Source organism: Schistosoma haematobium, chromosome 3, assembly GCF_000699445.3.
Source record: "Schistosoma haematobium chromosome 3, whole genome shotgun sequence".
NCBI classification, from domain to species: Eukaryota; Metazoa; Platyhelminthes; class Trematoda; order Strigeidida; family Schistosomatidae; genus Schistosoma; species Schistosoma haematobium.
This window is the reverse complement of record NC_067198.1, coordinates 1,647,981-1,673,811: the sequence shown is the minus strand read 5'-3', so window position 1 is coordinate 1,673,811 and position 25,831 is coordinate 1,647,981. Positions and strand designations below refer to the sequence as shown.

General features: G+C 36.8%; 1 protein-coding gene across 2 annotated transcripts; it reads right to left on the bottom strand.

The window, feature by feature from the left end:
• Positions 1 to 8,690: 8,690 nt before the first annotated feature.
• On the bottom strand, positions 8,691 to 23,853 carry PTGES3_1 (Prostaglandin E synthase 3 (Cytosolic)). Of its 2 annotated transcripts, XM_051212743.1 has the most exons (7): positions 23,758 to 23,853; positions 23,609 to 23,722; positions 23,499 to 23,571; positions 23,206 to 23,464; positions 22,272 to 22,490; positions 15,285 to 16,909; positions 8,691 to 9,474 (listed from the first exon to the last, which is right to left on the bottom strand). In XM_051212743.1, the coding sequence occupies exons 1-5, from the start codon at positions 23,778 to 23,780 to the stop codon at positions 22,378 to 22,380; spliced, it is 582 nt and encodes a 193-aa protein (XP_051068653.1). In that variant the 5' UTR covers positions 23,781 to 23,853; the 3' UTR covers positions 8,691 to 9,474; positions 15,285 to 16,909; positions 22,272 to 22,377. The 2 variants fall into 2 exon arrangements, with proteins under 2 accessions (XP_051068653.1, XP_051068654.1); XM_051212744.1 differs by lacking the exons at positions 8,691 to 9,474; positions 15,285 to 16,909 and having other exon boundaries at positions 22,134 to 22,490; positions 23,206 to 23,571; positions 23,758 to 23,817.
• Positions 23,854 to 25,831: the final 1,978 nt, after the last annotated feature.

The following is a 25,831-nucleotide window of genomic DNA, read 5'->3' as shown; positions in this document are numbered from 1 at the left end:
TCAATGAACAAGGAGGATCGGATGCAGATGTAAAGGGGAGGACTGAAAAAGCGATAACAGCATTCCTACAGTTGAAGGACATATGGAACTGAAAACAACTTTCAACCAATATCAAAGTCACAATCTTCAATATAAACGTCAAGACAGTTCTACTGTATGGAGCTGAAACTTGGAGAACTACTACAACCATCATGAAGAATGTACAAGTACTTATGAATAGTTGTCTACGCAAGATACCCAACATCCATTGGCCGGATACCATCAGCAATAGCCTTCTGTGGGAGAGAACAAACCAGATTCTAACTGAAGAGGAAATTAGGAAAAGACGATGGGAATGGATAGGACATACATTACGCAAATAGTCAAACTGCATCACGAGGCAAGCTCTAACTTAGAATCCTGAAGGGAAGCGGTAAAGTGGGAGCCCAAAGAATACATTACGTCGGGAAATAGAAGCAGATATGAAAAGGATGAATTACAACTGGAAGGAGCTGGAAAGTATTGCCCAGGACAGGGTTGGATGGAGAATGCTGGTGAGCGGCCTATGCTCCTTCACGAGGAGTAACAGGCGTAAGTAAGTAATCGGTGGAATAGTTCCATTCAATACAACTTTGTCTCTGTTAGGATTCAGCAGGTTATTATAAACAAACTACTCAAATTTATTTCTTCATCAATAATAATTGATCATCTCTCTCATTAGTTAAAAGTCAATTAGTGTTTATGGATGATATCCGTTAATAATAATGATGTTCATTAGATGGAAATATGTTGAATACGGATCTTTGTCTATTATGATTCAGATTCTTGAACTTTAAATCACCCTTGCCAATCTGTCAAGAAGTAAACAAAGATATAATTTAGTGATGAACTATATTTCTTTCATAGTGTAATGAACAAGAACAGAAAATGAGGACAACTAGATGTAATTGAATACAAAATTACTGAATCTTTTAGTAAATATCTGAGAATCATACACTAAATTCTTCATTAAAAAAATGTCAATCAATCGTCTCAGACCTCGTTGTTCTTTCGTTTCTATTCTTTGTTCTCATTCTCTTTTCTTTGATCTTCTTAACGTTGTGACGCCAGGTATTTCACTTTCGATTGATGATACACACTATTTATATATGCGGAGGTCAGTAGCACACACTACAATGTCAGTTAGTTTATATACTTGATAAGTTATATACACACATCAGATGATCAGCTTATGACTAGTTTGATTTATTCAAACTTATCAGTTGGCCATTTATTTAATAATGATATATTATCCCTTCCAGCCAGACAAGTTGGTGAAGCCTAGTAGGCCCTTATGGAAAGAAACAGGCCACATCAAAGTACAGCACAATTACTGGGGTTAGAATAGCTGTTTTTGCAACCAGTTGGATTTTGCCCCGTAAGGAGATACCCAGTACATTACATGCGCCATTTTCTTGTCGTTTATCCATCGAAAAGTAATCATGCTGTTTACTTTTTGTGGAGTTCGTAATCGGTTTGAGGGTATCGGTCGGGTGGGTGATTAGCTCGATCTCTACCATTCAGGTTACCACTCACGTTAGTTCATGAGTCATTCGTCCCACTATTCAGGAGGCACGACGCGGACGTGTGAGTTGGATTTTACCTCACTAATATGATATGTAAGTTATTATTATTATTATGGGAATAATTTAATTAGTTATTATTAAATAAATCAATTTCCTTCAACAGTTTTTTCTTCCTTTTAACGGTATATCAATCTCGTTCTGTTGTAATAAGTAACCAGTAACAGTTATCCTTCATTCATATTTAAAAGTTGTACCACTATCAATTATCATCATTTTGTCAGAACATTAACTTATCAGTCTAATTTCAAGTCATTACACCTCCTATCATACAAAAATATGTATGGTGTGGTGTCCTAGTGATAAATTGGTATGGCTACTTGTTATTATCTATGGATATGAGTAATTACTTCCCCCATGTATATGGCTAGACGTAAGAAGGAGGAGGAGGAGAAAATTGTAGATGAAGGTTTTCATTTTATACACAAAATATACATTCATTACAGCTTCAACCATTGATTTGAAAAAAAAAATGATTAGTGGTGTTTGTTATAAATCAATCAATATCTGAGTTTCATATTTGCTCCTTCTCGATATTCAATGAATGACATTTTTAGACCTAATCGATTTGTGACACAGAATAACTTCTTCTTAGTGTTTGATAGGTAATTAGAAGTTGAATTAACATTCAACTATTTAGCCTCATGTTTGAAGCTTACTACAACTAATTCGGTATCGGTAGCCGTTATATTAAGGTATGACTTAATGTTAAAGTATTTAACTTGCGTATCAGTAAACGAAATCAATGATTATTACTGATTTGTATCTTTATGAGTTATTTATGCGATTAAGAGCTTGGTTAAATGCCTTGGTACGGCCGAGAGTGGGGAGAGTAAGCTCTCGCTCTCTCTCTCTCGAAATCCGAATGTCCTGTGCTTTAACTGTGTTGGTAGATATGGGGGGGGTCCACCAAAGGGAGTTGGAAAACCCTAATTCAAAACCAACGGTGTACATGGGCTCCAGTATCCTGAGGGAACAAATGGAGTATGAACCAATAATTGGTAACTGGCCATCATGGGACTGAATCTCCTGACTTTGCTCCACTGTCTTGTGGATCATACCTTCAGGTTGAAGTCTCCGGATGTGGTCCTCTAAGACAAAAACCCGCTACGGTCTGTGCACCCGATCAGTATCCAAGCCCTCACACAAATCTCATTAGATTTGTGTGGCGCATATGTATCTCGTGCCCTGTACCAATACCTATGTGTTCAAAAATAAAGACAGGGGAGTTCTTGTTTATTTGTAGTATAGACTAAGAAAAACTGATCATTCTTTGATGCAGTTTCGATGAAATTTGAAATCATCTATAAGTATATAAACTAAGATTAATGAAGCACATACTTTGAGTTATGTACACATAACATTATTTGCTGGGAAATATCGATAGGATAACAGACTAACCTCATTTAGACAATCATTGAAAACCAAGAAACACTTGATCATGATTTTGTCCAAGGAGTGGGACTCCTCAACAGTGACCATCCACGATTACACAGTAGATTTTAACACAAAACTATAATTTATGGATGAATTAATCAGATTTAGGATAACATGTCTTGGATTTTAACTCGAAATTCACTCACCTATTTGACCAATGTAACATTTTGTCATTTTTAGCTGATGTTAGTTCCTGTTGAAAAACCTTAAATCTAATTCTTAACCCCAACCATCAACTGTAAATCATAACCCTTATTCTTCAAACTCCTTTATAATCCTCCTTTAGCTCTAATAAGTAGGTAGACACTTTTAAGGTCACTTTGGCGTCCTTAAATTATAATCTCACCGGGATCGAAGGCGTCAGGGAGCACCAGTTTCCTCAAGATTACAAATACACCTTGCTGACAAGTGCTAAATAACACGAAACCTAGGTCGGGAAGGGTTTCCTATTGACTATCTCTAACCACCATCTTATCTCAACATAATGCATGCAATATCGAATCACTTTGACTACTGGCTACATTGTAATTTCGTCGATATGATTTGATCTGCACTAAGAAGGACTTGACACACATGACATTGATCACCACCCACTGATCTATCAATTGTTAATACATCTCAGTCCTACAGGAGGTCAATCGTGACCCGGATAAACCAATAGTAGAGTCTCTGACTGTGAAGCTGGGTGACATGGGATCGAATCCATCAGGGAGTACCAGTTCGCTCAAAATTACAGGTAAACCTTGCTGACCAGTGCCAAATAGCACGAAATCTAGGTCGGGCAAGGTTTCCTGTTGACTACCTTCAACCATCATTTTATTTCATTAGCAATAATCTACTATTCAACAGAAACGTATAGGCTACAGTTATTCCATACTGTAAAATGTAAGGTGTCAGAAAAGAATATGCTTTATTTATCTCTACTAATTCAATAGTAAATGAATTTGTTTTTGGACAAATGAAGTAAAATCATGTTAAACATTATTTCCCTCTCCCCCCCCCAAAAAAACAGTCTCCATCGCTAAGCTCCTTAGAATGTAAACTGTACATTTCAATAATCATCATAAAGTGAAGAATATAGGTCAAATCAATAATGTTCGTTTATTTCATAAATGAAGATTATATTTTTGGAATTGTTTAAATTAACTATTCAATGTCGGCTAATTGGAAGTTCGGTAATTGAACGTAACCATTTGAATGTTTTAACTGACTAGTTTCATTTTTATAGGTATTCGTCTGATAGATTTACATATATGAATGATATATAGTAGTATAAGCAATTATAGGTTAGTGTATTCAACTTCAAGACTAGTGTAGCAGCAGCCTCTTCAGTAGTAGGTCTCAAAATACACAAAGGGAAAAATAAGATTCTCCGATACAACACAACATACATCAATCGAATCACATTGGAAGGAGAAGCTTTCAAAGATGAAAAATCCTTTACGTATCTGGGCAGCATCATTGATGAACACGGTGGATCTGATACAAATGTGAAGGCGCAAATCAGCAAAGCAAGAGAAGCATCTCTACAAGTGAACAACATCTGCAACTCAAAACAAATGTCTGTCAACCAACACCAAACTCACAATCTTCAATACAAATGTCAACACAGTTCTACTGTATGGAGTGGAAACTTGAAGAACTACGAATACCATCATCCACAACATACAAGTGTTTATTCACAGTTGTCTACATAAAATACTTAGGATCCGTTGACCAAACATTACACTATCAGCATTAACCTACTATGTGAGAGAACAAACAAGAACAAACCAGTGGAGGAATAAATCAGGAAGAAGTGTTGGAAGTGGATAGGATACACATTGAGGAAATCACCGAACTGTGTCACAAGGCGATCCCTCATCATTTGAAATCCTCAATGCGAAAGGAGAAGAGTATGGTCAAAGAAGAACATATTACGCCGATAAATGGAGATAGATAAACAGACAGACAGACAGACAGACAGACAGACAGACAGACAGACAGACAGACAGACAGACAGACAGACAGACAGACAGACATGATAGGAATGAACAAGAATTGTATAGAAGTGGAAAGGAAGTTCCAGGACAGATTAAGTGATTTTGAGAATGCTGGTCGGTGGCTTATGCTGGATTGGGAGTAACTGGCGTCAGTAAGTAATATTGAGCTTCCAAATGGACTTTTAATGTAAGGGCTAGTAATACTACAAAACCGCCCATACTATATATATATGGAGAGAGAGATAAAGAGAAACAGGTAGATAACGGCTGTGAAGTGCTGAATCCTGTCCATCAATGCCTTATTTCAAACTTTGTATAAATTATGTTGGAATGTTCTTCCACAATCAGTGTTCCTTCATTTTTACAGCAATCATTCAATGTTCTCCTTCTCTTTTCTTTGATCTTCCTAACCTTCTGATGCCAGGTGTTTCACTTTTGATTGATGATACATACTACTTATATCTGTTGAGATCATTAGCACACACCATAAGATGATTACATAATATAAAAATTTTGTTTGTTTACTGAAAATCCATGAATAAAACTAAGTACCATTTGATCATCAAGAGGACAATATTACTAACTTACTTAGTTCATAGTTTATAAAGTTTCCTTGTGGTTAATTTATATGGATAAATCCATAGGTGTTGAGTTCATCTAGATCACGATAAGCTATGGATCTACACTAGAAAGTAAGAAAGAGTTTGACTTTTAACTGTATTTCAATAACTTAGGAACAGGTCAGACAATCAGACTCCACTTGTATTGACCAGTAATTGATATAACATCAAACATATATATTGATTTTAATAGCTGAATTCATGATTCAATTGAAACTAGACCATCATGGAAAACCTGGAAACACTGAATGACCATTTCATCCTAGTATGGGACTCTTTAGCAGTGAGCATCCACGATCCCATCTCGCGAGATTTGTACCCAGGACCTATCAGTTTCGTAAGCGGACGCTCAACCTCTAGACCTCTGAAGTTGCCGGAATTCAACGGTGTTAATGTTCAACTTCGACTAATCCACGAAATCGCGCCATCGTCCACCTGCGTCCGAATCTCGCGAGGCGGGATCGTGGATGCGCACTATTGAGGAGTACCAGAATAGGACGAATCGGCCGTCCAGTGCTTCCAGGTTTTCCATGATGGTCTAGCTTCAATTGACTCGTGAATTCAACTATTAAAATTACTACAATATCCACAAAACCCCTCTCTGATCATAATACAGTTATCTTTCTTTTTTTGTGACCATCCTACTGATGTTTGACATTACAATTTATCAGTCTTTTTTGGTACATGTGCATCCTGTGAGAATCACTTCGATATTGCTATTAAATCATAAGTATTCTACGTCTCAGTAGCTAAATGAATAAAGTGACGGTGATTGCAGTAAACCGTAGTGGGTTCGAATCCCGCAGATGCATTCAGCTGACGAATCTCAAATAGGACAAAGCGCGCGTCTTGGATTCTGTTGTTAGCCATTATCCATCTGTCCTTAAAATGAATTTCTAAAGTGCTTTCAATTCACTGATTTTGTATTTCAAGATAGCAACATTAACCGAATCATCACTTTCACCAAATCATACATTTTCCAATTTCAGCATTACTTACGATGTGTTGCTATTGAATGTAAGAAATCCTCAGAAAGTGAGGATGATCGGGTATAGCGAGTAGCTTAGCTTCCCCAACCAAGAAAGATTGAACTTCACTAACTTGAAGCAGATTTTCTCCCATCGACTGACTGAATATCTAGTCTGTTACAGTCAAACTAATGTCTCTAGCATGTCAACGACAGTAGACATTGGTATAAGCTGCCCTTTATATCACGCACTGTTCGTAGATTGATTCCATTTGCCACAATAAATTTGTTAATCACTGAAAAAGAAAACGCCTTTGAAGCATACTACACTATGATCAGAATCTACTTAGGTTACCCATGAGATAGGTAGTCAATGATATTTTTATCAATCTGAGTGCAGAGTTGAGTTTTAGAGAGGGCCCCAAGTATCCCTATTCAAAAATAGCTGTACGGCAAACAAATATAAGCCATAAAGTGATTATGACTTACTCAATGTTAGAGAAAATTGATAGGGTTATCAAGCATTTTATCAGTCAAACGACTTTATGAGGAGCTTGTTCCATACGTTCAAGTCACTTGGCACCATTAAATGGTCAGTTAAACATTAGATGTTGAGATCCGTTTAAACAAAAGTTAGAATACTGAATATACACTATTTTCCATACAAGTTACTTTTTACTCTGACTAGTATAGCGACCCATACACAACCATTGAGATGGATACGGTGAATCAGTATTGTATCTAGTCTGCAATTGTTTTCTGAAACTTCATCCATAGAGGCCAAATGACACCTAATAGGACCATCGAATCAATGTAATGTTTATATAAATTCGTAAAACTGATCTAATTTTAAAATACCGTATAAATTTAAGGCATTATTGAACATGTGACCTTGAACCATATCATATTGAATGTGTAGTGCCACCGAAATGTCACTGAGCCCTAACCAAATCATCCGGTAGTTGAGTCACTGAATAACGAACAGATCATCGATTTCTACGTAAGTCAAGGACAAACAAAGCTCGTCAGTTAGCCGTATGCTATGCGGTGGTGGTCTCGATATCTTCTCTTTACTCATTCTTACTAATATACTTCCATGATAACATCCTTTGTGTTATACGATCTTCAAAGCAACCATAGTACTTTGATACATCGAAGGGGTAATTCATATTAGATGCTGACTGCGAGATGTGATTTCAAAGTTATTTGGTTCGTTACATCATTCCCGTCTAATTCGAATAGGCCTCCAATCATTTGACATAGATCATCTACATTGGTGATCTACACCGTAATCGAATTATCTGTTCGGTCATCTACATCATTCTGCTGTCCTAACAAGTATAACAATGAATGTTTGTTCTATTTGTTGTATTAAAAACTTACAAATTATCTTTGACATTAAATACATGATAGAAAAGTTCCCTAAACTGAAAATACTGAATACATTATTTGAATTATCAGAATGAGTTTTGTGGAGATTTTTAGGAAATTTCACAGGTTGAAATCATGAGTCATTAACACCGTTGGATGCCGGCTCAGTGGTCTAATGGTTAAGTGCTCGCGCGCGAGACTGATAGGTCCGGGGTGCGAATCCCGCGGGGTGCGGGTTCGTGGATGCGCATTGCTCAAGAGTCCCACAATAGGACGAAACGGTCGTCTAGTGCTTCCAGATTTTCCATGGTGGTCTAGCCTTAAGTGACTCATGATCTCGGCTGTTGAAATAACATTGGTTCTTAATTTTAGTTCATCAACTAGATGATAAGGCCTATATACCCAACTTAATTCATAACATAAACATTATTAGCCGAAACGTTATCTTTAGTTGAAATTAGAAGTTGGGGTTCGTGTAATTTACTCACTAAACTGGATTTTTTTTTGACTTTATTATCATACGATGATATTACCAGACAGATTATAATTACTGTTGGTTTATTATCTATGTACGACCCACAGTGCTGAGTAGTGTTGCGGATGGTTGGAAGAAAGTTAGGGATGGCCAAACCAAAACGTGGCATCAATCAATGAAGTCACTAACTTCTAGTCTGAGCCATGTTGGTAGATGCAGACTACTTGGTTGAGGTCCGCATGACTATCGTAACCAATGGTTGGAGACTCTAGGTGACATGACTCAGAATCGATCACAATGGTGTAGGTGTATACACTCTCTCTCTTCCTTTAAACTAAGAGATTAAAATCGTATCATATCTTCCTTTCTACGAACTAATTCTTTCTCCCTCTACTATGTCCTTATACACAATCCTTCTTTTATATATTACCACCTCTGAATTAACTACTTCTATGAATGTGGTGTTCATTTTGTTGTGCTAATGAGGTATGGCAACTTGGACCGATGTATATATGTACCTGGTCCTACACTGTAGCTGACTGACTATCTATGTAGATATTTTCACACGTTATAAGGTCCGAATGTAATTCAAAAAGTCATTCATTTGCTTCCATGTTATAATTATTCTCAAAAATTGGAAATCAGACTAAGTAATTCACATAACATTTGATCTTCTAGAAGTCTAGATTTCCGCTAGGCAATAATATTAGCAAAATCACATTTGTTTATTACATTCTTAAGATGGATATCAATAAAATTGCCATAGTTTCCGTTGATCTAGTGGGATGCACTAATGTATTCTTCCATCTTTACTGTGGATTCCATTAGTTGATCTATTTGTGTAGAATGTGAACATGTTAATATGTAGTTTAAGTAAATACAATGAATTCGATTAGTTGCTGAGTAGCGCTATCGTAGCCATTTAGAAACTTTCTATTATTCTGGATTCCACATCATCATGGATTGAAACAAAACATCACTATGCGATCTCTGTGACTATCGTTGGTCAGAAGTTAATCAACTGAAAGTATAGGGTCAATAAAATACCATTGATTCATAGTTATATCATCATGACAATCAATATATAATCATATTCATAAACATTGATTATCAAACATTGAATAATTTGTCTTGATCTCTAAAGTTCAACAATAATTAGCGCTCATAGAATCTACAACTGAACTTCAAACGGGTGTTTGGATCAACTTGGTCACATTCCAGTCAATCAGTTTCTTGTTTCTTTCTATCATGTTAGGAGTGACCAAGTTATAAGTCAATCGAATTGTGAAATTTCTACATAAGTATATCTAGGTTGACCAGTTATACAATTCGAATGTACTTTATCATTGATTTTATACATGAATTTCAACATTACTTCTGCTACCGTTGTAGGGCCACTGAAATGTCACTGATCCCTAACCAAATCATCCGGTAGTTGAGTCACTGAATAACGAACAGATCATCGATTTCTACGTAAGTCAAGGACAAACAAAGCTCGTCAGTTAGTCGTATGCTATGCGGTGGTGGTCTCGAATTCTTCTCTGTACTGATTTTTACTAATATACTTCCATGATAACATCCTTTGTGTTATACGATCTTCAAAGCAACCATAGTACTTTGATACATCGAAGGGGTAATTCATATTAGATGCTGACTGCGAGATGTGATTTCAAAGTTATTTGGTTCGTTACATCATTCCCGTCTAATTCGAATAGGCCTCCAATCATTTGACATAGATCATCTACATTGGTGATCTACACATGTAGCCAATAAATATCTGTGAAAAGTAGTTAGTATTATAAATTCAATACTATTTGTAGTAATACAGAATAGAAAGTGATAACCTCATTTGAAATTCACTAATAGATAAAGCTGTAATCATGAAATGTAAATCATAAACAGACACATATAATCAATATAATCACTCATTTATACACAGATACATATACCCATGTACCAATGAATATGATGTTCTTTAGGCTTTAGTGTGAATTGAATTATATCGATCATTTTGTAATGTAAACTATGATCTAAGCAGCTCAGTATTGAAGAGTTCAGTAAGTCATATTATTCAGTATAAATTATAGTAATTTTAATAGTTGAATTCATGAGTCAATTGAAGCTAGACCATCATGGAAGAACTGGAAACACTGAATGACTGTTTCATCCTAGTATGGGACTCTTTAGCAGTGAGTATCTACGATCCCATCTCGCGAGATTTGTACCTAGAACCTATCAGTCTCGCGCACATGACTAGATGCTAGCTCTATGGTCTAGAGTTTAAGCGTTCGCACGTGAGATCAGAGGTACTGGGTTCGAATCCCGTGAGCAGGATCATGGGTGGGCATTTCTGAGGAAACATCAAATTAGGATGAAACGGCCATCCAATCTTTCCAGGTATTGATTCATGAATTCAACTATTAAGAACTAACTGTATTTTATGTATAGTGAGAATGAATATGAGAATTAATATGATTTATGAAGTTGAATTATGAATCCAACAAAATCCAAAAACTAAGTTTATTCATATTAGATTATATGTAATCAGTATTAAATACTGTGACATTTACAAATCGTAAATTATTGATTTCAGCTAGTTAAGTAAGTACAGATCACAAAGACAACAAATGAATAAACATCTTAATTAGAACACGTTTTATGAACTAAAGAAAATGGAACGATCTTATATAGATATCGGTCAAACACATACATACATAAATAATAACCATGATACTATAATATATATTCTCTTGACTTAGTTTGAGTAATCGATTAGAGATAAAACGGACTATTCAGATCATTAAGACGTTGTGACTAACCAATAGGTTAGACTATATCTAAACTTCTATGTGAAGATTATTATGTATGATACTAAAAAATGACGAAAAATAATCAGTAGGAAAGTTTTCAGGACCAATATATCAAGTTAAATATCATTTTCAAAAGGGGTTTGTGGAGATTTTAGAAATTTTCACAGATTGAAATCATGAGTCAGTTGAAGCTAGACCACCATTGAGAACCTGGAAGCATTGAACTCCTCAGCAGTACACATCCACAACCCCGTACCCCGCGGGACTCGAACCCAGGACTTACTGGCCTCGCGCGTGAGCACTTAACCATTAGACCACTGAGCCGGCATCTAACGGTGTTAATGTCTAACTTCAACCATGATTTTAATCTGTGAAAATATCATTTTATTCAAGTGGTTTGTAAGGATTTTCCTCTTCTTACTAATCGTCATCAGTGGTTGGCATCAGATAAGAAACGATGTGAAAATGATGTAGGATTAAATCATCGTTTCTTCCTGTTATGCCCGGATAAACAAATTGAATGGTAATCATTTGGGATCCATTTATGAATCAATACTATACGTATATTTTTATCATATAGTTGTTATGTAACTAAACTATTCATATTCATATTCCTCTTATCACAAGCTTTATTTTGACCTATGAACTATTATTATACGATTTACCATTCTTGAGTTATACCCTGTCTATTAATTAATGCCTCCTACATTCACATTTGGCTAAGTCCTGTACAAATGTTGTTTCCTATTTTATGGTACGATGTGGTCTGTTTGGTTGGTGTATATAAAATCTAGTGTGTTTGAAATAAACGATTCATATCGCAGAGGTTGAGATTGGTGTTCTGGACTTAACTGGCTGGGCTAGGCAGAAAGCAGGACCAATAAGAACTCTAGACTGTTTTTACGTGTCATTGGTTCGATCGGTAATTCACTGTAATCTAATTGGCGGTATCATTACGTATACATTAACAGGGAATTCAGGCCACAAGTTATAACACTTCCCCACTTAAGCCTTTTACGCAGAAAAAAGCTATTACTTAATTCATGATAAAATTTACTTCACTGATTATGAATCCAAAGATCATTGTTGACTTCTGTTAGATGTTGGTATTGGAATTTCAACAGAATGATATGACTTATAGAATTGGTCCAGTTGTGAATGAACTGTATGCATACCAGTTATGCTAAGTTACTCTCATATTGTATCGCGAATTCACTACGAGACCGATAGGTCCATGGTTCAAATCCCACGAGGAGAGATGCGCACTGCTGATGAGTCCCATACTAGGAAGAAACGGCCATCCAGTGCTTCAAGGTTTTCCATGGTGGTCTAACTTCAAATGACTCATAATTTCAATCAGTGAAATTTCTAAAATCTCCACAAAACCCCTTCTGATAATAAAATATTTGTCACTAATGAAATTAAAGATCTTCACACTATATAAAAAGTTGATTGAAGTTGGAATTTCATGATTGGATGCTCTAAAAGTTAGAAATTCATGACAAAACCTGAAGGTGCTCGGTTCGACGGTCTACTTGGTCATGTTTATCACCGCCACGATGAACTACCATAATGCAAGGAAACATCTGTCCATTCCTCTATGGTTTGCATTAGCACCCTAATTATGATCAATCTGTGACGAATAGAGTCTATAAATCAAATCAATCTCCACAAAAGCCTTTCAATTAAAACTAAGATGTAAGATAGATTTATTTAGCCCAACATACTTTATATTACTGTTTACAGTATAATCAATGTTTTGTAAAGCACATCATGATTTTCAGGTATTTTTCGTGTCCTACTGTATATTTGATACTTTGTGATCAGTAATAGTTGGATGTTATATAATTAGTGTAATTGATTCACGATTGATTGATCACTGGGTGGTGATCAATGTCATGTGTGTCAAGTCCTTCTTAATACAGATCAAATCATACCGACTAAATTACAATGTAGCCAGTAGTCAAAGTGATTCGATATTGCATGCATTATATTGAGATAAGATGGTGGTTAGAGATAGTCAATAGGAAACCCTGCCGGACCTAGGTTTCGTGCTATTTAGCACTTGTCAGCAAGGTGTATTTGTAATCTTGAGGGAACTGGTATTCACTGATGCATTCGATCTCGTGTCACCAAGTTTCACAGCTAGGGACGTTATCACTGAACTATCCGGGCTGTGACTGACCTCCTGTAAGATTGAGATGTATTTACAATTGATTGATTACTGGATAGTGATCATTGTCATGTATGTCAGGTTCTCTCTAATGCAGCGTAGTGTAATTTATCTAGTTTATTCAATTTAGCCCACTCTATCTGATTTTATATGATTATGATTCTATACTTTAATTCTTAAAGGAATATGACACAATCTCAATGAGATTTACGTTACTTATTTATGTACAATGATGTTTTAAAGTCAAATTATCTGGTTAATTATATAATACAAAATGTAACGGATATTACTATATCTGGTAATGACCTTGCAAGTTATCCATCATTGATTTCTTTGGTTGTTGAATGATACCATTAGTGATAGAAAACATTAAAGCATATTGTTGACAAGCTTATCTTATCAGATTACTTGCATATATCATTGTTTTGTTCTTTTTATAGGAAAATTTCTTCTATTGATTATTGGTTAAAGATAATCAATAATTTACACCATTACAAATTGATTGAAATCGATATATATAGATAATATGATTCTGTCTTTTTCTTTATTGATCAAGAAGATAACAGATTCAATTTGAGACCTGAATTTGTTAACTTCATTCTCATATGATGAATAGTGAAGATTAAAGGAAAGTGTTTTGAAGTAGGATGAAATATATATTTATTAGTCTTTGGTTTTCATTGGTTCTTTAGAGAATGTCATTCGCTAGTGAAATTTAAGTACAAATAACAAGGTGATCAATAGTTGGTTCATACGCCATTTGTTCCTTCAGGATACTGGAGCCCATGTGCACCATTGGTTTGGAATCAGTGTTTTCCAACTCCCCTAGATGGACCTCCCCATATCTACCAATACATTTAAAGCGCCGGTCATTAGCTTTTCGTCCTCTCGACTTCGTAATCAACATCCCTGCCATGAGGAGGCAGTGATTAAGACTTTCCTGTCAGTGATTGCATACGCGTGTCCATGTGAGAGCATTTGGAGAGCGGACTCTTCCCACTCTCGGCCGTACTAGGGCATTTGGGGACATGTGTTTATGAACTTTCAGGTAAATATCAAAATTTCAGTATTTAGTCGACAATAACACTGTTCGTGAAGGACACTAAACATTTCCTTATTTTCAAAGTTAAACAGTATAAGACTGTATAGTTTAAGTCAAAAGGGGATTTCTGATATTGACCATACTGTGGTGAATTATGTTTCGTTTATCAAACTAGAAGAGATTTATAACTAGTTTCCGTTCTATGGTCCAGCTGCGGAGTGATACTACCAATTTTTTATAGTAGGGTAGTCAGATAATTTTACTGTTACATGCATATAAATTGTGGGTCAAACCCAATAACATAAACCTGTATTGTACTTAGTAAATGAATGGTGATTCACTTTCATGCATTCTAAACACTCTACTCATAAGTAGTGAAAATGCACAATGATAATTTATTTGAGGAAAATAACAAGTCTGGAATTTATACGGAAAAGTATTTTTTTAAGGTTGAGCTAGTAAATCCCAACCTTAGCTGTAACTATTACGTGATTGAGTGAATAGTTATGAAAGAAGAGTTTCAGTTGTTGAAAGATTTAGTCTCAGTATTGAAAGTGAAGTGATAAAACTTGATTGACTACGCCTGTTAATTGAAGAGAGAGGGAGTTTCACTGTAGATAACTACAGTTTATCATTATTACCTGAGTTGCCCGTTATATCGTGTATCAAATAGAACCAAGTAATAATAATGGGGTAAAATTCATCCTTAGTATAGTTAGTACTTGCAGACCTTGAAATGTACACTAAAATTTAAGAGCATTCAGTTAGAATAAAAAGTTCACATTTCCCTGACATAACGTACCTACCAGTAAATGCTATCGATGATATATCTCACTTCAGGTATGATTGAACTCCAGTGGAGGTTTGATCTTTGAGCTGAATGGTTTGGTCGTGGAGCTTTCATCATTCTTCTGAACATCATAATCTTCGCCTGTATAAACATCAATTAACGGTAAAACGTCATGACATATCCTCGCCTATATCAATGCTTGTGGACAAACGTTCGACTGGGAAAATCTTGAGATTTTGGAGAGAGAGAGAGAATTCTAGACGTATCAGAGAATTTCTAGAAGTTTGGCACTCAGGTCAGTCACCGATCAATAAACATATTGAAATCGATCCAATTTATCAACTAACCAGAAAAGTTATGGACAAATATAGGATCATGAATCAAATCATTGGGAGATACAATCATAATAAAGAAGTGAACAATGACTGGTTAAAGGTTAAAAAAATAATCGATCAAGTCCGAGGTCTACAGGACAAGTTGTGAGTCATATGTAGAGAAGTTCAAACACTTCACCTCTACTTGAAGTTGGTGCTGATGATGTCGTACAGAAGAACGAAAGTTCTACGACTAAACCATCCAGCTTAGAGTACAAAACTCCACCAAAATCATCCATCTGAACTACAAATCTTCTCTGCCACCTCATAGTTAAATTTCACTAGTTACTTATCAGGAGACCTTAAAGAATCTCTTTAATTTGAAACTGATCGAAGACATGATCGCTGCTTAGTTGGTTGATTTACACAGGATACTTCAACTCAAGAATATTCTCATCACAGATTGACATCAACTAGAGAACTTAGTGACTAAGTTTTTAGTTTGAATTATAAATTAAGAAACTTAATGCTGTAGTGTGGTATTGTTGTGGACGCTATTTACTAGAGGTGTGTAGCGGAACGTGATGTTGAAGTTTTTACAGTTGTCAGATGGAGTGAAGAGTTTCAGTGCATCGAAAGCATGGTGTTGTCAGAACATCTAGAGATCAGACGAGTAGACAATTCAGATAGCAGAACTGATCGAAAGATGCAAATGAACAATTGAAAGATGTGTATAATGTATCATATAAATACTTTATAACTTTGCGCAATCAACACCTTCCTCCTGCCCGTTGTCGTGTTTTACAGTATATTTACTGTTAAGTGTTTAACGGTATGTAGTGACCTACTTTTATGAAGAGAACCCGATTGGCATAATGGAAATTATAATTATTGTAACCAACTGTACTCGTGATTGTCTTACTGTACCTGTTTTTTTAAGTGTACCAAAAAGACACACTCTTCCGTTGTTTATGACCTTACACGAACTCTCTTACGCTCAGTAGTCTCGCTTGTGGATTTTAGCACGATCTTGGTATTATAACGTTACCCCTAGATCGCCAACAAATACATCTCGACTGAAACCATCAACTGCCTTCTGATATTTAGCCTGCGGGGGGATCTAACCTGGTAACTGGCACGTAGTCTTCCTGTAGTGGTGATCATAGTCAACCGCGACTTGATGCCTACTACAGGTAATTGACAGAACGCTTTGAACCACAATGCTTTGCCTATTCATCACAGTCACTACCAAAAGATTATTCATGCTTTTGAAGTATTATCAACCTTTTCTCGCAACATATAAGCAATAGACTGATCCTAGTTACTGCTGCTGAAATAGGTACAAATATAAATAGATATATCATTAAATAAATTTATTGATTAAGGTTATCTTGACCTATGTTGTCTATTTGCATAGATCAAAATGAATTATTCATCTATCTAATTATTGGAAACATTTCAACTTTAGGTCAGGGGTCAAATTAACCTCAAAACCAAAAAAAAATAAGAAAATAATCAACCTATTCATTATTATTTTATCAACTGAATGATACAGACAATGAAATCAAATAACTATTGAATAACAATCCCGTTTCTGTTTACATATATATGAAATGGACTAGAATATTTTGTAAACAAATAAACTAGTGTGATAGTAACAAATATTATGCTATATTTACTATATTTTTCAACTACTTAATTGATTGGTAAAAATAAGTGGGATCGTGGATACGTACTGCTGAGGAGTCCCAAAATAGGACGAAACGGCCGTCCAGTGTTTCCAGGTTCTCAATGGTGGTTTAACATCAACCGGTTCATGATCTTAATTAAAAGAACTTATATACTAGTGAATAAAGTGAGGAAGTTATTATTTTTTTATTATTTATTTAAACACATAAGCATTGGTACAAGGAGGCACCGAATAGATATGCGCCATATAAATCATTCGATTTGTGTGAGGGCTGGGATACTGCCCTGGTGCCCAGACCGAACCAGGTGGTTTTCTTAGGGGGCCACACCCCGAGCTTTGGACCTAAAGGTCTGACCTACAAGGAAGTATTTGAAAGAAACCAGTAAAGTGCAACGATTTTGGATGAGGGATGAAATTAACATCTATAAACATAACTAATAAATATCCATTTCAAGTGTTATAATAAAGTTTATCTGGAAAGTTGTGAAGTTATTTCCACTAACAGTTATCAAGCTTATTAAACACAAATGTTTAGAAACTTTGAAAGTAGTCAGATACTGTTACTCAAGTTTGGACTGATTGAATGGAGACTGAATTACATGCTGTTTGTCCAGTTGTTTGAATTTCTTTTTTGACTATTAGAAATAAAGTAGAATCATCACTTTGATAGTTGAAACTCAATTTTATGAATTATTCAACAGAATTCTTACAAAAAGAAATTTATTGTTGTCTGAAATAAATCCAGATAGTACTGGACAGATTTTAGTATTTTCGCGTTTTGCGATGGATGAATAAAATCAACACTAGCAGAGGTGTATCTCAGTCTTATGCTGAATTTAACTGAGAACTTAGCTCTTGAATTATCGTTTTCTCATCAAACAAATTAGATTGAGAGTAAAAAAAGTTTAGAATATTTAAATGGTGTTACCAACTCAAAACACTGGCTTCAACATCTGTTACAAATGTTGAAGTTGGCATGGGCGACTAACCGGTTGATGAATTCTCATCGAACGAGATTGGGGCATATGTTACGTGTCTAACCATTGCCTTTATGAGTGCTGTTAGAGGTATGAGGGCGGTTATCACTTCCCGGTTGCCCACACCGAGGAAGGGTTCTTCTGGAGGTACCTGAAAAGGAAATTGGATTAGAGGTGGTCTCAGTGACCTGAGAGCGTGACCGCAGTGCCCAAGGGACAACTGCTTGAGGCCGGTCACGCACGGCCTTTTCGTGGGAGGTTTTTGACGTGTTAGCTCCGTTCTTCAAAGGGCCTTACCGCCGGAGACGGAAATCCGTGAGGCAAGGTGTGCATTATTAGGGTCGACCTTTTCTAACCCCACCCCTCCTTGTGGGAAGGCAGCATCGCTGTCATGCTGGTTGTCTGAAGGAAACACCTTACTGCTGTCACACCTCTGTACAGTCAGCAGTACGACTTCGCTTTCGGACCTTGGGTTTGTTGCTTTTAGTCTTACCGCTCTTCAACCGACCTGTCTGACATGGTAGGACCTTGAGGAACGGTTGTTCCAGCCAGTATAGCTCGGTTGCTTCATCACGATAGGCAAGCCCGACCACCACGTCCGGGTAGCAACAACGGTCGGGACCATTGCCTTTAGTTTAGTAGGATCCAAACCAGAAAATGGTGTCAGTTCACGAAGCCAGTGACTGTTGATATGATCTATGTAGGCAGGTTCAGACTATCTGATCGGAGTGTGTGTGATGATCCCAACTAATGGTCGAAGACTTTGACAAACAACGTGCATCAGTTAATTGCACGCCACGGAATGACCCTTGTGGCAGTGTTTGCACTCTGTTCGTTGTATCTACTTTTATTAACACATTTCTGCAATAACGTCGTTTGCGTTGTACGGTCACTAAAGCAAACATAGTACCCGGTTACGACGATACCGTGATCAGCGTTAAGTATTAACCATAAGGTGTGACTTCGACGTTAGCTGATTGGTCACACCATTCCTGTCCCGGCCTCCAATTACTCGACATAGATCGTCTGCGCTAATGGTCTATACACCTTTTATAAAATAAGTCTACATCTCTGTAACGTTCCTGATTTATCCTAATGTCAACACATTGCGAAAATATAATCACTTTTCCACAAGCATGAGAACATGATACTTAGAGCTGGTCGGAATTCACGGACCCTACCCATCTCTTTTATTATTTAAATTAATGTTCATTTGAAAAGGTTATTATTATGAGAGAGTATCTGAGATGAATTTATGAAACACAATAGATCTATTCTGTTCACTGACATTTTACAAATATGTATATAACTTCTACCATAGACTGATGTCAGCCGGAAATCGACTAACATTTTAGAAGTATTGAACAACTACTTCGTTGTAGATTAGGATTGATCATTGGTGAGAACACATAGCCTTACACTAAATAAGTCAGGACCTCTAGGTTTCATGTTGAGGAAGAATTATTTATAGAAGATAGAGTTCGAATATAGCAGATTTTATGACAAAAATCCTTTTTAAATCAAACTAATCTTACTATTACAAACATGACCATTTCCATTATTAAAAATGTTTTGAGTGTCCATAATAGTAAAATGAAGTAAAACTATCTAATCCCCTAAACTTGTAACCATACTGCCGGATTATCAACAGAATTGTTGTTTGTTTGAATGTAATCTATTATGTTCTTTACAGATTGTTAACATTTCATTATTAAATAGTTTAATGCTTCAATCTTGGTGGTATATAATGAACCTAGATTATTTTTCCTGAACTGATAAATCCTCACATCTGAGGTTTATTTCATTACCATTTTTGGCACTCATGCTTTGATTTTTCTGGACAGTTCCAAATATTTGATGACATTCATACAATACCTAAACTACAATAGTTCTGTTTCCTTTGACAGGCCATTGGGGGTTGGTATAGTTCATAGATGTATTTGTCTAAGGGAGACGGGGGAATTGTCATATTACCAGATTGTTGCAGTGGTATTCGAATGAAACTACTCAAAGCTCAAAAACAAATCTTAGCTGTTTTTCGAATAGAAAAACTTCGCAGAGTATTGCAGAATAGAAACAGAAATTAAAGAGGAATTTATCAGACCCATTGCGAACCCCATATTATGTTTGATATGTATAATTATCTTAGAATGCCACAGGCTAATATGATTCAGATTTGAATTGAGTAAAAGGTGTATCCCAAGTTCATTTACGAAACAATCCCACAGTGAAAATACCAGTTATCAAAGAATGGCAGACAACTGCTTAGAAAGATTCAGATCTATGTAATTATTCAGAAAATACTTCACGAAAATGTGCTAACGAAGCTAGTGTCAACCATGTACTGGCAAAAGTAACTTGTCTCAACGACTTGGTAGTATTAAATGTGGCTAGGCAGAGTGTGGAAGAGCAGAAAAAAAGCTTTACAACAACCAAAGCTTACTATCGGACTTCGACTGATGATTGGGATACCCCGGATCATTTTATCATAAAACCATCGCATTTCACGAGCCAACCCATTGAACTGCTCGGAAACAAGTATCGCAAAAACTTTCTGAACCACTCCCAAGGTTTTAGCAAAGGACTTATGGCTAGAAGTTACTTCCGGTGGATCAATTCCGATCCAGTTTTAGGGACTACCTACTTGTTTGGTTATAGAAACGTAAAACAAGTTAGGGATAGAATAAGGCACTTATTACATGAATAAGTCATAGGCTATTCCCATATGAGGTCCGAAATCCTTTACGCAGCCTCACTGACACCGTGGCTATGCAGTCTGATCAAATTCCCTAAGTGAAACTCAGTAGATTAAACTGGAGATTCTCCCCAGTTAGGTCAGTCCATTATGAAATTTCCCAGAGTGATCGCCACAAACAATGACCTTATAAAAGTTTAGTAAATCATGCGTTAGATGCTGTACATACAAGTACTTGGTACACAAACCGACCACGCGAAATGCCAGATTAGAGGAGCAAATGAATTGCCACACTACTGTGATTTGCGAGATACACCGCATATTCACAGACCTCAACAATTCCAGTGAGACGCGCCCTTTGGCTTGCTAGGCTTGGGGGGCGATGACAGCAATGATGATGACGCAACTTTCTAACTTCGGGAGAATACCCCTGAGGAGCAACGCAAGGTCGAGATTAGGATGCTGACAACTACCCCACTGAATATCCTTTAGTTAGCGTCCAGCCCCTAACCCGTGTCCTAGCTCAGAAGCAATTCGTTAACACAATAACAAGCGTGCCCACACAGCCTTAAAGAAACAACCCACTGATTAGCAGACACCCACAGTTACGCCAACCCAACTGCATTTTTTAAACCAAGTAATAAACGCCTCAGTGATGAAAGGTCGTCCGGCTACCTACTTACTATGGGTGACAGCCCGTTGCCAGCAAGAAATAGTCCTATGGCTTTGCTCTCACCAACGAGCAAATCTAGAGCCACTGAAGCAGAGACAAACGCACTACACACTGGCGACGTCCAGCCAACCACAAATTAGAACTCGGACTTCCGAAACATTAATGCAATTGCGGAGTACGGTACCATTAAAGACATCTCTCGAACCAACTTGCAGAATGGTTCACCACCAACACCATCTTGACAGTACAAGTAGTGACCTACAGTTTCTAATTCGACTCAAAAGTGATCTGTATTGTTACTAACTACCACTAGAAGTCCACTCATTACGGGACACTGAACCAAGTGACTTGTTACATTACTCAATTACTTTAACGAGTAACTTGACTAGGGGAATGCTGTTTGTTGTTACAACACTACTGCGTCCACAACCCAAGTTATTTCAAAGCTCTATGCTATGACGAGTAGTTAGTTCCACATATCGCTGTCAAGAATGGAATTTACAGAGAACTTTAAGATTTAAACTCATTAGAATTGTATGCGCAGCCACTAACATCGAAAAGTTATGGACATTTGAGTCAAAAACTGACCCCAAGTAAACAATGAACATAGCTGAATTAAGATGAAATTAAAGCTGTAACAAACAACAAGATTACTTCGTAAAAGGCTGTAATAAGAACATAGTCAATGGTGAAAGTGTAAAATGCGCATATACAGGCGGTTCATAGACAAACAACCACCGGGTGAATGATGGATCACTTCTCAATTAACTGGCAAAGCTTCCTCTTCAGGTGTCTTTTTCTCCGTTTCTTCTTCGGTTCCATTTTCTTCAGACTTCTTAGCATCTGCATTTGGCATTTCCAAATCAGGGAGGTCTACAAAACAAAGAAATGAATTTATCAGAGGTTTGAACCATGTAATTTATTGTGTCACTATAAGATGCTGATTAGTACTTTACGACAAGGATATGTCACGAAGCAAATAAGGAGGAAAAGTTGCAGTTAATGAATGTTAACTATCGAGGGATAAACAGTATGCATACACAAGTTTGAGCACTAACTGGATTCTGAAAGCAGAAATATGCCACTAGTGACGTGTCAAGCATGTGCATCAAACGAGACTGTCAGAGTATCAAAAACGCAAGTGGTAAAAGTACCAACGGCAATAAGAAGGACTGTGCACATACAATACGTAGTGATTTAGAAAACACGACAAAGTACATAAAATACCTAATAAGGAAATGCTAGGACTAAACAACTTAAAGGATGAAAGAAATACAACACGTGCACATAATACGAAGAAAAATTTCGACTATTGCTTTTACAACTACTTATTCACATTTCTACGACCGACTTGTACTAGTTATGAAAAAACCACACGTATTGAGACCTGATTTCTCCATAGACAACCCCTCTTAACGCCAGTTTATAAGCGGATCTTTACATATATGAGATAAAGGACTAGACAGTGTATTTATACACCTATTATATGAAGTGTGGGCGTGACTAACATAGTACGCTACACTAGTTTGACAGCCCAACTACTTTTTTGGCTTAGACCAGGAGTCAGCATAACTAGGGAGTAACCTACCTTCATCGTCAGAATCGAGATCACCGTCTATACCATCATCGCCTCCATAGTCACCAAAATTGGACATCTGAGACAACATATTAGAAAAGTTATTTCCATCCATATCAGGTTCTGAGTCATCCTCGTCCTTCCAGCGATTAAAGTCTGTTTTCAACCATGGGCATTTTGTTTTCTGTGAAAGTAGACGTGGCCATGAACCATTTTCTTTCTTTTTTATGCAAATAAAAACTTCTCGACCGGAAGTAGTAATTTTTGGTTCCTTGAAATGGGTGGTTTTTAGCACAACAACATACCTCTGTACAAACATTTCCATAAAAGTCAAGTTTAACTTCATATTCAATAGGTTTATCCTTGCCTGCTTCCGCTCTAAAAAAAGGATTTGAAGTGGAATACAACAAATTACCTAAACTCTAGGGAATTATCTTTAACATTAACAGTCTTATTTACTACATCACTAACAACGACAGTGATGTAGAGGCAATCATTCCTTTGGGCCCAGAGTACTGGTAGGTGAACACTAGAAAAAGACTATGCATTACTAAACACACATACGCTGCTTGACGATCACCAGACATGTTCGCAACCTAATAGCACGCAAGATTATTCTAGAGTAACTATATAGACAAACACGTGATTCAACGCTCAATATCCACCAAGGTGGATTATTTTTGTCACCTGTCGATTTATGAGAATAACTTATTGAATATGCCAGTGGATGTGATAGCATCTTTATTTTAGGGACCAAACCGTATTAACTAGAAGATTTCAGTTTTCAGTCCTCAGTAGTAAGTTATAGGTCAATCGACATCTATTAATCCATGAAATATGTAGTGCTGTCGAGATCCCATCTCGCTTTGAATGTATCAACAGAATGTTCTAATAGTTCAGTAATTCCCTACTTGGTGCGAGAGATAAAAAACCGGAAGAAAACCATTTGTTCTCAATTTTCGAACTTTCTTAGAATGTTCTCTTTGATTAACAGTCCCAGATAGAAAGAAAAGATAAGACATACCGGCGTGCGGTAACTCAGTGTTAGATCACTCTTTGCCATGTGGTAAAAGAACGGAAATAGGTTGCGGCGTTCCAGTTTGTCTTCACAAGACAGGCCGGAAAGCCCTTTAACCATTTCGATCCTCTGTCGTTGAGCATGTCCCAGCATATCACCTGCATACTCAAAGCAAGGACTCAGTGCTTGATTTCAGCATTATGAATGCGGCCTCGCAAGTTCGAGTATAATACCTTAAACATTTCCTCGTCTAAGTAGTGAAATGATATGTGAATAACTCGCAACAACCTGGAGCCATTGGCAGCGATAGCCCTGCAGTTGCTCGTAGTTCTGAGGTTGATGCTTATTATGACTCCTAGATATCTATGACACATTGCTTCGGGTAACACAACTCCACCTATTTTGCAGTGATGTGAACCGTTGCAGTCATTTATTTGCGTCATCACACTAGTATTGGAGTCAACTTCTAATGACTATCTACCCATCCGTTCAACCAGTGAATCCAGATCGTCTTACAACATTACCTTGTTTGACATACTTTGTGTGGGTCTCCAAATCTTTATGTCATTAGCAAATAATAAAATCAATGAGTTTTCTACAGTTGGTAAGTCATTTACATAAAGTAAAAAGAGAAGGGTACCTAGAATTGTGTCTGGATGAACTCCACTTTTTACAGTTTTGTACGTTGATAGAGTCCCATTAACTGTACCCATTGATTCCTATGATTAATAAAGTCACTTATTCAGTTTATGATTTTATTATGGATCCCCAAACTTTCCAGTTTTAATTTAGGACCCGAATGAGAGACTTTGTCAAAGACTTTTCATAGATCTATGTAAATTACATCTACAGGAATATTTCTATATTTAACTGCAGCCAAAATTACTCTTAACGAGCAGATTGACAGTACGATAGGCCTTCCCTAAAACCATGTTGTTCCCTGGATAAAAGACCATACCCTCCCATATAGTTTAGAATAGCTATCCGAATAATATTTTCCATTAGTTTGACAACTACATTGGTCAGACCAGCGGGTCGACAGATACCAACTAAGTCCATGCTCTCCGCTTTATTGGGTCTTTCCAGTTTCTTGGCAGTTTAGACTGCCGCAAAGACATACCAAACAGTTCTGCCTAAGGTTCGGAAATTACACCTTCCACTGCTTTCATAATCTTGGGGAAAAACATTGCCAGAACTACTAGACTCGTGTGGTTCGAGATGTCGGGGCGACCGTAAGACAGTTCCTATCTCAACAACCACAAGATCTGTCGACAAGCTGCCGCTGTCACGAGTAATTGTTGGTCTTGCTCAGTCGTCAGCAGGAAACACTTTACTAAAATATTCTGATAAGCCTTCAGCTTTTGGAACATCATTTATTCCCAATACAAAAGGATGTTCCTGCACCAAAAGTGGTGGGATTCCATCGCCCCTCTGAGTTCCTCTATTTGCATACGAAAACAAACTTTTCAAACTATTTTCATAATTCCTAACCAATTGTTTTTCTAATGAATGTCTAGTATTAATTATCAACGCTTTGCAAGTGTACCTAGTCTTACAATTAATGGATCTGTTCTGTTCAGATCATGTAGAAATAAACATACTCAAATACCTTTTCCAACG